Below are 14,545 nucleotides of genomic sequence, written 5' to 3'. Positions count from 1 at the left end.
CTCCTTTCTCCCTCCCTCGCCCGGTTCTGTGCCTCAGTCTTCACTGGAACTTCCTCAGAAAAGAGAAAATGGCGGATAGGAGGACACCGGTAAACTAAACGCGTGAGAGTGCGTTGGACGGGTGGGAGCAGCACAGGAGGGAGGGAGGGGGTTGCGACTTTAGGGTCCATTCCACATAGTGGTAAATTGGAGGAAAGAGGTGGTGGTGGTGGGGGTCATACCCACCTCGAGGGCTGTGGGAGGAGAAGGAGAGGCATGGGTGGGCGGGGCTTCAAGGTCCATTCCCGGTGATCCAGTTACAATCACATCTGCCGTCTTCTGCTGCGCCCGCTGTACAAAGACCACCTGCGCCGTGAATTCTGTCCTCCACTCGGAGCGAGCACCCCCCATCAGTCTGTTCCTAGGGAAGAGAGAGAGAGAAGTTTTTAAAATACCATAGTGCCATGATCTATCACAATAAGAAAAATAAAAAATGAAAATAATAATTATCAAAACTAGAAACAATATCATTTGAAATGCAGGGTTGGTGGTGAGGTCCCACAGAAGCGCCTCGTTACCTTTAACAGTATTTCCTTTGCCGCCGACGCCCTCCTCTTCCTTCTTCTCCTTTTCCTCCTCCTCTTCCTTATCCTCCTCCTCGTCACCGTCTTCTTTTGTTACAGCGTCCGCATTCTGCTCCTCGCTCTCTTGGGGTTTCCTTGGGGAGGATCCAGACGCTCCGGTTGTTTCCACTTCCTGCGCCCGGCACAGTGTAGTTGGCGCCGTCGAATCGGCGGCGGCGGTAGCGGCCGCGATCACGGCGGCTTCCTCAGCCGGCGGCGGAGCTGCCGTCTTGATGGAGAACCAGCGTCGCACTTGCTCCTCCGTCAAAACGCTAGCCAGCGCCAGCTCCTTCACCTGCCACGGGCACAGTGACTCCCATTAGCCCCACATTTACATATATTAAAAACACACACAAAAAAAGTTTAAAATATTCATAAAAATAATTGACAGAAAATACTATTAAAAACAACAAGGTTGACGTCGACATTTAATTACATCAAGGTGAACGTAAGGGCTGAGCAATTACTAGACAGGTAAGATAGCTGTTGGTTTCCCCTCATTTATAACTGCTCATGGCACAAATGCGCTGAGCGCTTCAGTATTGAGAAAGGTACCACTCTGCTGCAGCCTCTCCCTGCACTTGAAGGCGGTTATTTTGGCCAACATTTAATTGTTGAAGAAAAAAATAAAATAAAATAAAAGTTAAATCTCCTTTTTGAAAGCGGGAAGCTCGGTCTTTATATATCATACTAGGGAAAATGTTTGTCAAACCTGCATTTTATCAGGTATCTTTCCCGTGGTTATATTTGCACTTTGTCAACACTCTGATGTGACTGTTATTCAAAACGTGTAAATAAAAAAATAATACGAAATACAAGGCATGTGTCACTATAATGTGACTTTCCCATTTTGGAAAAGGAGATTCAGTGTTTTTTTAGGGCTTAAACGGTGCCCAGTGAGAGGCTACAGCAGTGTGCTGGAACCTTGAAAGACAGCAAACCTCCTGTTCAATTGCATCAAGTGCATTTAAAACACCTGGATTTGTGCCCAATAGCACTTTAGAATAACTTTCATCAAAGTTTCTTGGACGCAAATTAAATAAATGGGAAGTTTTCACTTCAATCATAACAGCACGTATTTAGGGATTAAATGCAATTTCATTGTGCAAAGAAATATGTTTTATTTAGTCAAATGCTTTTATGAACTTGATCTCTTTCATCTTCATTTGCATGGAGATAATGTGTAGAAGATACACATAAAAAAGGCACGACAGAAGAAATGAAAAATAATTATCTTGAAAATTAACTTCAATGTTAGATCAAATATCCTGATCTTAAAAACAAATACATTTTGTTAGCGGTTCAACATGCATATTTTATTGTACGTTTTTAAACAGCAATGTGACTCTATGGACTGTGGCTTGAGAACCAGATGGTTTTATTGATGTTTGTATTGCTAAACATCAATTTAAAAAACATGAACAACAGCCTTGTCACAGTGTAACCCCCAGCATTCATGTTTTCAGATTGAAATGGCCTCAAATGACCTGAGCAGCTCCATGAAGTGGATCAGTATTATATCAACATCAAATAATCATAGGGAATTTATCAATATCTATATTTATCAAACTCCCTCAATTATTATTATTATTATTATTATTATTATTATTATTATTATTATTATTATTATTATTATTAATAATAATAATAATAATAATAATAATATATAAGGTTGAGGCCATATCTTCTGTCCATCGTCCCTTTCAACTACAAAATGATATGATGCAATGATGATATCTTAATTTCAAACCCAATCATATGTAGTCTACTGTCTTTATATTGTTTAATGTTGCAGCTTGGTCGGCGACTGACGACATTTTGTTTAGTTGTATGTAAGAAATTTTATAAAATGATCGACAATAAAATTCTAATCGAACAACAACATACCACTTTACGATGAACAAAAATATTCGACTTTCTTACATTCCGTCGTTTAACACTGAACAACTGCGTGAATTTGGTTTCGATGGTCACCTCTTTGAACAGCTCGTCACACGGGTTGGTGTAAATACCTTTGACTCGTCCAGGCTGCCGTGGGCGTCCAGGTGGACTTGGAGGACTTGCGTGTCGCCCTTCTCAAATTCCTCTTCCATGACCAGGGCCTGGTAAGCCTCGAGCCACTTGAGCTGGCTGTTCTTCTGCACATAGCGGCAGTCCCCAAACCAGCGCACCACTTCGGGCCGGGGAAGTCCTGTGGAGGTGATCAGTTCGTCATATTGAGGAGCGCTGGGCCACTGGGTGCGGGCGTAGACCAGTTTGAGAAGATGGAGCTGCTCTGCTGTCTTCTTGCCCCGAATGGGTGAGGGTTTGGGGGACTGTGAGGGCTTGATGACGATAGCCGAGATGGGTGAAGGCCTTGGGGACTGGGAATGGAGTTGTTTGGGAGCGGAGGACGGAGTGGGTCCCGGGGAGGGTGAGGGTGTGGAGCTGGGTGGAGGAGGTACGGTGGGGCTCTCCGCACCTTCACTCTCGGTTTTGCCGTTGGCCTCTGTAACCTTCAGCATCTTCAGGTTGATCTTAATAGGGTTGACCTTGGGTTCCCCCGAGACGTCCTCTCTCTGTTTGTCTTCCCCATCCTCTCTTTTCCCTCCGTCACTGCTCTTTCCCTCTTCTTCCTTCGACTCCACGCCGACGCTCTCCCTCACAGCCCGCTCCGCTTCCTCTTTCCTCTTCTCAGCAGCCGCCCTCTTCCTCCTCTCAGCAAACCAGCTGTGGATCTCCCTCCTGGTCATCTTGGTCTCGGCGCGCAGTCGGTCCACCTCCTCTCCACAGGGGTCAGGGTCCTTGGCAAAGCTCGCCTCTAGCGCCCTTACCTGAGAAAGAGATGAAGCCAGAAGGTTTGACCAACAAGAACAAAGTCATTTCGTTGTAATTTACCAAACATTCCACAACTCGGATCCACATTTGTGAGGCTAATGTTGTGCGAAAGTAAAGGAAGTCCCACCTGGTGAGGCTCTCTCTCCTTGTAGCGTATAGCTGTGAAGTCAGGGGAAGGTGCCCTCGGGGGCCGGCGAGAGGGTGTGGTCGGGGAGGTGGGGGTCTGCGAGGGCGGAGGGCTGAGGGGGGCGGAGCTGTGCAGGGGGGTTTTTGCCCCGGCGCTTCCGTCGGGGAGGTCCACGGGTATGGAGCCGCCAGCGGCACCACCTCCCGCGGCGCTTGCGGCGCACGCCGATGAGCTGCCGGATTTACCCAATCCGCCCAGGCTGGCGCGCGAGCCCTTGAGGTTGCGGAAGTGGTAGCGCCGGTCGCTGAACCACTTGCGAACCTCTCGCACGGTGAGGCCGGTGAGAGAGATGAGGCGCTCCACCTCCTCCTGGTTGGGGAACTGGCTGCTCAGAAAGCTGTCCTTCAGAGCGTTGAGCTGCCCCTGAGACTTCTTGCCCTTGTAGAACGTGGGGTCCAACAATGAGCTGGCGAGTATCCCAGAGCCCAGCACGCTGAGTGAATGTGCCGTGGGAGAGGGCGACGAGGATTTGGAGGCAGGGGAGGAGGCGGCTTCCATGTTGATGGCAGGAGAGGTGCTGCTGGAGGCGGTTTGTGAATGGGTACTGGTCGGAGCACCGGATGCGCTGCTGGTTATGTTTTTGCTGCTACCGCTGTTGGATTCTTTGCTCTTCTCTCCGTGACTGGTGTTTTTGGAGTTGCTGTTGTTAGATTTGCTATGTGTGGTGTTTTTTATATCAGTGCTAATTTTGTTATCGCTGTTACTCTTAACAGTGCTGGGGCTGTTATTGGTTTTTCTGATATCAATGTTCTTATTTTCGCTGCTGCCTTTGATAGAGTTAGCATTGCTGGTAGCTTTAGTATTGCTCTTGTCATTTAAATCGGCTTTAGCACTGTTAGGTTTGCCATTGATAATGTTGACTTTGCTGCCAATATTGCTATGGTTGTTGTTCCCAAGACTGAGGTTGATAACACTAGCTTGACAGCTAGTGCCATTACTGCTACTATTGCTGTTACTGCTGCTACTACTAATAACACTGGTAGTGCTTCCTACTCCACTTCTACAACTGTTGCTAATCACATTGTTTCCACTGCTGCTACTACCCACTGTCCCCAACACCGTGCTGATGCACTTATCCGCCACCAAGGCGGCAGCAGGCCGGGCCTGCATCATAGGCCGAGCCGCAGCCTGGGGTTTTGGTGTGACTGCCAAGGTCACAGGTGCACTGCTAACCTGGATGCCGTTGGCCATGACTGGCTGGGTGACAATCACCCCTCCTTGGCCAACTAGAGAGCCCTGGAGGATGTGAGGGATTCCAGTCGCCCCGAGTGAGGCAGGCAGAACCGTGATCGTGTGCTGGGTTGTGTTGTGGTGGCTCTGGGAGTTAGAGGGTGCTGTTTGTATGATAGTGTTGAACATCTTCCTCCGGGCCTCCTCAATCTCCTCGGGAGACCAGCTGATTCCCTGCTTTAACCTCTGGGCAGTGAACCAGATCTTGATCTGCTCCTCGGGGAACTTGGTGACCACGGTCAAGTAGCAGAGCTCAGCCTTGGTGGGGTAGGGAAACTTACTGAAGGAGGTCTTCAGGAAGGATGAGGAATCCATGGAGGAGCTGTAGGTGGGGATACTGCTGAGAGGAATCATCACCTGAACATTGACAGGGGAGACGGAGAAAATTGCTTAAAAGATTTGATGATTTGTAATGATCATATTGTTTAATTCTATTTAAAGCCGAGCAGTGGCTCAACAGGGGAAAAGTGTATACCTTGGGGAGATTTTTTGAGGAAGAGGAGGAGGAAGGGAGAGTTGAGGAGACCGTAATGGGGCCAGACTGGTGAAGGCTTCTGTTCTGTACCACTGAGACCACCTTTAAGGAATTTGAAAATGTCGATTCAGAAAATTAATCAACGTTTTTTTTTTTGTTTTGTTTTTTTAGTGCAACACAAAAAAAGGTTTCCTGAGAGAAAGATGTACTGCCTACCTGTGTGATGGCAGTCTTGAGCATCGGTAGGGCACTCGAGCCGTTGACTATCTGGATGGCTGAGGGCAGGGAAACCTTGGTTGTTGTTCCATTGTGGACAATGGTAGGGACATGAGTGACTGTCACTGTTGTCGCTTCTTTTCTTTCTGCCTGCCTGGAGGGAGAGTGAGGGTCTGAGGAGGAATCCCCGGGGGCTGGGTGGGACATCACTATACGCTTGAGCTCTGATTTGCCCTTAAGCATCCTCATGATGGGGGTTTTGGTGATACATATTTCTGTGTCTTTCCCCGTGTCCGGCTCAATCACCAGATTCTGCTCCACCACCACCCTCCTGTCTTTCTTCCGCAACTGAAGGGTGGTGGCCAATGTGCTGGGGTGGACCCTGGCATTGTGCAGAGCCAGACCCTCAAACTTGGGTGCAGAAACGCTGCAGTCCACGCAGAAGAAGCTGGGGTCCGCACGGAAATCTGGGTGCCCGCTGTAGACGTGATCCAGGAAAAGGTTAAGATCGTGGGTTTCAAAATTACAGGGCCTACAGGTGTAGGTGCCAGCACCGTCCTTGGCAGTGTCCCCCATCTCTGGCTTGGCAGCCTCCCCCCCTGAGTCCAGGGGACTGTGTCTACCCCCTCCCGAACCCCGGGCCTGGCGGGGGAGGATGGGGGGGTCCTGCTCCAGCTCCTCTCGGAGGTGCACGATCTTGCTGGGGATCATACATGGGGTAGTGGACTTCCTCTTACTGGCCATGGTGATCACAGCGTGGGCGGTTGGGTGGGTGAATGGCTGTGAGAGGGGCGTGACTAACTGAATGCGTCGTTCCTGGGTGACTACGGGCCATCCATCGGGGGAGGAGAATGGCAGGGAACGTCCATAGCTCTGTGGTCCTCACTGCCACGCAAAAACAGGAAACCTGAAACAAAAAAGTAAACACAAAAAAAACAACAAATAAACGAGAGCACCATACTGCTAGAAAGGTGGGATATTAGTATCAACAGTACTCGTGAAATCTGTTCCATGGGCCACACTTACTGAATGTTTTCAGGTAAATATAAAGAAAAGGACGCAAGATCCTGTAAAGAATGTCGAGACCAAAGGCCCCCCACTGGTTCCTATTATTAAAAAAAAAAAGTTCTTTCCATTAACTTCCTCTGCCCTGTGAAACTCAAGGCTATCTCTTTTATGAGGGTATTCAAGCCAGCTTAGTCCTAGCTCCTTCACTAAAGACTTTTTGGGAGCGCTCCTGTCTACCCCCTTCCTACCCCTCCCCCACAACTCCTTCCCCCTCTCATTTCCCTTCGTTCAAACACACCCCCACGGAGGAGGCACTGTCTTTTTTTTTTTTTTTTTTTTTTTTTAATGCAGGGCCTCAACCGTTCCACGGTATAAAAGGCTTGCTGAAGGGTGCTCGAGAAATACTTGCTTAAGAGTCCATTGCTTTGCTCGGGAGGAAAGTAAACTTTCCAGTTTTAAAATTAAGTGGCTCAATGACTTTGGAAAGGTGTTCAGCACTAATTACAGCATGTACGAAAACACACAGTCAGGGAATCCTGACTAACAACATTAGAGGCGATCGTACTTCACCTTTACTCCTTTGGCGTCTCCACAAAATGGCAACACTTCCTGTGTAGATGGTAGCCCCCACCCCCACGACTAAGTAGTAGTGATGCAGTATTGGAGGACAGCGTTCAGGCCGTTCGAACCGCTCTGTGCGGTCGCCGAACAGTCTCGCCTCACTTCTCCTTGAACGCCTGGTCTGGGTTCAGCACCCTCATTCGCTTTCCTCCAATATCATCAATGCACCAACTCTGAACACAAGACTATTGTATGGCCCTACGTCTGCACGGTGCAACGAATCCACAACAAGTCCAGTCAAACGCTTTCGGTGCCTCAGCCCTAGCTCTGACCGAGTCTCACCTCTTGCCACAGCACTGCCATCGCTGCTAGGTGAGCAATATAGGTCAGCGCTATCTTACAGTAACCCAGTTCCAGTGCAACCAGCTCTCTCTCTCTCTCTCTCTCTCTTGTGCACCGTCACACACGTGAGTGCACGTCCTCTTACACAGCCAAGCCGAGCTTTGCCACAGAAAGGTCATGGTGCATTAGCTCAGAGCCCAGTTAACCCTCACACAACTGGGGTGATCTGCCCTCTTACACACTAACACAGCTGAGGTATAATGACATAATGCGGGTCTTAATCCCGGGCTATAATTTGGGTGCCATTAAATAATCACTAGACTGTACCTGTAGATTACCTACCATACGTTTGACCCGGTCAGCGTTTCAAAGTTTTGATATGGAAAAAGCCTAATTGCTTTATCTGATTAGGTTGTCAAAGAAAGTTTTTATCTTCCCAAATGCATTCTATTTCAAGTTATAACTGTGTATTGCTGAAGAGCATCATACATTTGTTTTATTGGCGGGCTGCCTCTCTTCGTACTGGCGTGTGAGGGGTTAAGAGGCAAATGGAGTTTCGCCACTGTGAAGGGGAACGTGATGCCCCTTGTTCCCCCCTTCCACCCCCCAGAGAGTAACTGCCCTTGGCTTGGGCTGTTGTGCACCCCTCCTACACCCCTGCCATTCAGTTCTGCATCAGGGGGCACAGCTCTGCCAAGGCAGGCTGGTCACATGACCAAACACAAAGGCTTATGGGTGGGCAGTCCCAGCCATCCATCACGTGGGTCCGAGGGGTGGGGTGGGGAACGATGGCAGATGAGAGTGGAGAACGGGAGAGGGCTGGTGGGGGATGGGCTGCTGTATTGGGGTGAGATCGGGGGGGAGGTGGGGGTGGGGGGTGTTAACTGTCGTGGAGGAAGCACTGAGGTGTTTCAGCGAGGAATTTTCTGCGCTGATACCACCCTTCCTACCCCGACACCACCCCACCCTACCAACCCCCACTCCACTACCCACAAGTCTTGCTCTGCACTACAATCACACTGAGTCGTTCCCCCTCCCTCGCTCCCGTCCTCCCCCCCCCCCTCCCTTCCTCCCTCCCTCCTTCCTCGCTGCACTGCGAAGCCTGGAATGTTCCACCCCGGACTCTTCAGCCACTGGACACAACCTGGAGTGCTGAGCTTTAATATCTGTGTGTGCACAAAGCGCCTGTATTCAGTAGTTTTTACCCAGTGGATATGAAGATCCACAGCAGAGAGCCACAAACTATCCATCTTGCTCACACAAAAAAAAAAAAAAAAGGCTGCCACACTGTCAACCAAGAACATAACTTAGCGGTTACGTCTCGTCATATGAACGCAACAAAAAAAGAATGATGTAAGAGTAGGGCCACGGCAAAGAAGACCTGGCAGAAATTGGCAGGGGAGAAAATCTATTCCGCAGGCCAGGGACGGAACGGAATGAAGACGGAGGCCGCACAGCGTTAAGTTGAGCGATTATTCGGGAGTCAAAAGTGGGGTTGCATTGCTTCAGCCGCGCCGCGCCGAGACGAGCCTTGTTGACTCATTGGTATGATGGTATCGGCCAAGACCTAATTTGGGTCAGAAATATTGCGCATACACTGACCATGTGGCAACGATGTCTTTGAGCGTCTGTTATGTGTGTGAGTGCTTTGCAAATGTGGGTTTCCTGTGGGTTGAGGGAGAGATTGCGAGTGGGGGGTTGGGGGGGCAGTCAGAGAGTTTGAGCGCGAGTGTGTGTGTGTGTGTGTGCATGTGGCGTGCGGGGGTGGGCGCTCGCAAGCCTGTGTGCGAGGCGAGGCTTGTTTACCGAGGCAGTGAGGCGGCCATTTTTGCTGCGTGCGAGACACGGTGCTCTTCCAAACAAAACTCTGACGTCCTGTCTCACGACGTACACTATCTATACCGCGTCCGCGGTTCTGCGCCGCCTGACCTTCTTTCATCCCTTGGCCTTCGTCTAGGCCGAGGCTATATCCTCTGAGTACAGGCCAATAATAGCACCCGCGCTCTCCCTCACTCACGAGAAAGCCAACAGATTAGTCCTGCGGTCTGGCTTTAGAATCTACCTGCACGCTCGCCACACTACTCTTGTTAGATTCAGGCTCAGAAATGCAAATATCCATCCGTACACCAACAGCAGTCTCTACGTTTGTTGCATTTCCTTTCCAAAACCATCCACCACCCCCCACCACCACCACCACCCTTCCACTGCCTCTCTGAACAAGTTCGGCCCAGGGAGACAGGTCGGCAGCGCCACTGGTGTGTTACTGTCCCCATGGCAACCACCTCCTACCCCCTCTCTCCCACCAGCTCGTTTCTCACACACACACACACACACACACACACACACACACACACACACACACACACACACACACACACACACACACACACACACACACACACACACACGCCTCATTTGCCATCCAGTCCCTGGCTCTTGATGGGCTTGTTTTTTCCACACACCCCTGCGAGTGGTGATTGGAGAGTCCCTGCCCTGCTCCTATTTCAGTGCCTCTCACGCGGTGTTCATGTGTCCCAGCAAGGTGTGGTCGCCATCACCAACTCCTGCTATTGGTCTGAGCTAATGGCGTCTCTTCCTGTTCACACACAGTGCCTGACTCTGTGCAGACATCTGCCTGGGCTAGTGGATCGGGACTCTGCTCGGTTCACAGGGGGTTACGGGATTAGTTGACTGACTGTAAGTTAAAGGTTTGCAAATCGGAGCTCTATGCCCTGCGGCGGACAACTTCATTAGACTACACCAACAGTACCAACGCCAATTACCAAAACTGCACCAGCAGCTAATAGGTATGACTTAACCAAACCAAAACCTTCGCCATCTACATCCGCCTAGACAAACCATTCATCACGTACCCCGCTACACTTGCCTCTACTAATAACACCGTCAATCAACTCCAGGGTCTTTAAGACGCTCACCTCTGCAGGCTCCAGGGGCCATATTTGTATCTGAGCTTTCTAGCCCCTGGCTGCTGGCGACTGGCTTCATGCATTTTCTAATTCTGGCCACCATAAGAAAACCTCAGTGATGGTGTTCCCGCAATACCGTCCCATCTGCTGCCGAGTCCCGTTTGGGCCGCTCTCGGGTCAGGGAGCGGACGGCCGCGTGGGTTGCATAAAGGCTGCATTGCTGTGGCCACTGGCAGTGCAGGCGTTAAAGCTGGGTTGTTGAGAGGGGAGGGAGAGAAAAAAATGGCGGAGCACCATGCTCTTTGCAGTCCAACCTAAAATGGCTGACATCACAGGCTGTTAACCAGCCAGGCAGATCAGAGGCAGCTATTGCTGACCCAGTCCTACTGGCCCTGGTTGGAGGAGTGAATCACGCTGCTTGTTCCTCTTGCATGAGAAAAGTATGTGTTGTTTGTTTATGTTTTGTTTTTGTTTTTTTTGGGGGGGGGGGCATATAAAATAGGAAGCTGCAGGTAACCGCGTCTGTACGTGGGGGTCAAGACAGAGGAAACGCTCTTTAACGACAACAAAAAGGTTAATGGTATCGATCCGTTTTTGCGAGCGGAGGAGAGTGGGAGAGATTCCGAACGGAGTAAATCAGGAATGTTGAACGCAAGGTTGAGTCAGATGTTCGGGGAGATCGTGGCCTCAGCACATACTACTACTACAACAACAACAACAACAACACAATGGAATACAACAGCAGCGGGCCCATTGACAAAACACCGAAGCTATTTGGACAATCTGACACTTGTCAAATCGCATTTCTCGAGCAGACACACATCGACCCCATCCGCCCAGAGCGGCTATTGTGATATCTTTTTTTTTTTTTACTTTTATCAGCGACAATAGTCTGTCAATTGGCTTATGTGCAGGGTAATAGCTGTGACACGGCCAATGAATAGATAGTCGGATTAAGGCGGCAAGTCTACGGTCGGGAATTGTGTGGACATCAGACAAAAATTAGCTGTCCGGAAACGATTTGCTCTAATCCCCGCGGCCGCACATTGGTGACAACGCTGCCGAGATAAACAGCCAAGGCATCAGTTTTTATTCTTTTAACTTGCCTGTGGAGCGGGTGCGCGGAGGCTTTCTGCAGTTAACAGCCGCATAACTGACTTTATGGAAACCCACATCCATCAATGTGACATTTGACTCGTGAAAATGTCAATAACGTAAAACTGAGTGGAGTTGTGAGTGAAAGTTTTAAGTACAGTAGTCAAAAGTCCATTTAAAGCAGCTGGATTTCATGACATCACTTGGGGACAAAAAAACAACAAAACCCCCCCCCCTATATATAATAAGCAATAAAATGCAACTGGACACTTACCCGATTCTTCATTCATAGGATATGGGACAGGGCAAAGTTTGACAGCTGGCTCAGAACACTAAACACATGTTTGCCGAGCAGACCTAAACGCGTCCATCAATTCAATGACAACCATTTCCATTAATTTGGGGGGAACAAATAGTAATAAAAGTACACTTTGTTGACACAGCACAGGGGCAAAGTGCCTCGTGAAACATTCCGCGAGGATGATCCACGATCCATGATGATGATGATGATGATGATGATGATGATGATGATGACAGCGCCCCCCCCCACACACACACACACACACACACCCCCCACCCACCCCCAGTTAAAAACCTGGCGCGCGCGTGGATCTTTCCGCTCGAGCGATAAGTGCCGCGAGCCGCTCCGCTCCGCGTCGCCGCGCGGAGCCCCGAGCCCGCGGCGGAACCGTGCGGAGCGGCGGCGGCGGCGCCCCGCTAACCGCTCGCCCCCCTCGCTGTCGCCATTTTAACCGAGCGACGCGCAGCCGGCCAGCCCAGCCCGCCCGCATAGGTAGCGCCGCGGCAGGCTCCGGCAACTTTGGGGAAGGCGGAACACTTTTCCGCTAGAGAAATACAGTAAAAGCCCACTCACCTGGTCTTTGTCCGAGCGGAGCACTTTAGGCGGCGCGGAAAAAGTTTACGTGAATTAACAAGGTCTCGGTGGAATTAATAAATTCACTTGGTGGGGGTTTTTTTTTGGCCCCTTTTATTGGTGCAGACTGAGGCGCAGCCCCCTCCTTCCCGGTCGATGGACGGTGAACCGGGGTCGCGCACCGGCCCTTTGCTATTGTTTATTCCGAGTGGCTCTCGGCGCCGGAGCAGGCGGAGTGGGGAGGAAAACACGACGGACGTACAGAGTGGAGAGACGAACACGTGACGCCAACGTCACTGACGGCGGAGGCTCTGGAGTTTGGCGTGGGAGCTCCGGCGTGGAGCGTCAGGACGGACATGCCGCCGGCCTGGGGGGTTTGACCGGCACCGGTGGATGCGGTGAACCCGGTGGTGGTGTCGAGACCTCCCTTAATTGCCTGACAATTAAGAGTTTCTCCACCGGTCACCTCAGGTGACGTTTCCCTTTCTTTTTTCCTCGAATTTTTATTTTATTTGATGTAACTTTTTTTTTTTCTTTCAATTGTATTGATTTTATTTTATTTTATTATTTATTTAATTGTATTGTTTATTTTTATTATTTTATTTTTTTTATTATCTATTAATACTTTGTTTTGCACAGCCCTTCACACAGGAGTTAAAATCAAGAGATTTATTTGTCACATACATAAACACACTTCCATACATATATGCAGTGAAATGTGTTTGTAATTTGCCCCTTATCATTTCACTGCACCGTATTGTATGATTACATGTTAATGAGTTAGTGAGTAATGTTTTTGTTCTGTCATTATACAATAATGCAATTAGAAATGTATAACATTACTCCATATAATGCAAATAATCCCAAAATAACGTTTTATTCGGTTATTATAGATAAGGCTGAGCCTTATCTACCTTGCAGTGCTTTACATTCAGGGTTAATCTGGTCATCAGTTTATTTTTTTTTATGGAATTAAACATTATATCCATTTCGTAATTAAAATTACACTCAATACTAACATCTAACAGATTAAACATTCACAGTAATTAAACTGCATTATCCCCCTTTCTCTTCCCACTGCCAACAAACATTTAGATAGATAGACAGATACATAGATTATTGGTTGGCAATATGTCAACTATTCTCTCAATATTGTATTTATTTCTGTTTAACTAGCTCCAGAAAATAACCGGTTAACAAATCAGACACAAGATCGCACAATTGTCCATAATCAGTTTAATTTAGTCGAGGCTTTTAACATTTTCAGTATCTTTATCTTATCTTATCTTATCTTATTTTCAGTGCAGTAGTTCTCAGGTAGATTCAAGATTCAATATTTAAGAGGTTTATTTGTCACATACTGTACATATACATACGTTCATACATATATGCAGTGAAATGTATTTGCAATGCACCTGGAGATTATGCACAATAAGTTCTAATGGGATCCTTTGCAAAGGCTCAAACCATAAAGGTAGAAGTACATAATAACGCACTCTACAGGAGAAAATGTGGCCCTCTACTGGACACCTGTGCCAAACTACAGGAAAAAACAGTCAGTTCTGGAAGCAAATAAACTATGAAGGTCACATAGTGCAGTAAAACCAACTGCTACCAATGCTACTGCTTTCTCACGTCTCCTATGGGGAGATGGGGAAAGTATAAAAGAGGCTGTCTTGAAAGTAGAAATGAATCTGCTTCAGCGTCATTAAAACTGGGCCAATCACAACTTTCACTTCGAGCCAAGACCCACATTTCCCTGGCAGCGAATTCCATTTATTATACATGGCCAACACATTCTTGCACAATTGCAATCTGTACAAATGGTCACATTTCATTCACTTGTCAATGGGCACCTCCTGCTTGAATGTCCAACCCTCACATTATCCAAACTGTGAGGGCTAGCACATGAATGGTTTTTCTTTCTTAGCATGAATCCAAGTAAATCACGAAAAACAACAACAACAACAACAACAACAACAAAACGCCTCCTGGTAGGATACACTGGTGTTGCCTACACGAAAAGTAACTTCTGTAGTCTCCTACCTACAATTGCAACAGGACATAACACAGTTGGACTCGAACATTTCGATGGACACCGGAAGGGCCAACATTAAAGTGACTTGGGGCACAACCAAGGTCTAATGTCAAGGAAATGTCGGGGAAAAAAAAAATCTTTAAACGACAGCAGTATTTTGGATTTGATCTTGC

General features: G+C 48.4%; 1 protein-coding gene across 2 annotated transcripts; it reads right to left on the bottom strand.

The window, feature by feature from the left end:
* Positions 1-12,849, bottom strand: zhx3b (zinc fingers and homeoboxes 3b). Of its 2 annotated transcripts, none has more exons than XM_080015592.1 (7): positions 12,335-12,849; positions 5,528-6,434; positions 5,312-5,413; positions 3,547-5,193; positions 2,615-3,415; positions 558-897; positions 1-400 (listed from the first exon to the last, which is right to left on the bottom strand). In XM_080015592.1, the coding sequence occupies exons 2-7, from the start codon at positions 6,269-6,271 to the stop codon at positions 390-392; spliced, it is 3,645 nt and encodes a 1,214-aa protein (XP_079871718.1). In that variant the 5' UTR covers positions 6,272-6,434; positions 12,335-12,849; the 3' UTR covers positions 1-389. The 2 variants fall into 2 exon arrangements, with proteins under 2 accessions (XP_079871718.1, XP_079871719.1); XM_080015593.1 differs by having other exon boundaries at positions 1-394.
* Positions 12,850-14,545: the final 1,696 nt, after the last annotated feature.

The sequence above is a fragment of the Zeus faber genome, assembly GCF_960531495.2.
Source record: "Zeus faber genome assembly, chromosome: 15".
NCBI classification, from domain to species: Eukaryota; Metazoa; Chordata; class Actinopteri; order Zeiformes; family Zeidae; genus Zeus; species Zeus faber.
Note: the sequence above shows the minus strand (reverse complement) of the source record. Positions and strands in the feature narration are given on the sequence as shown.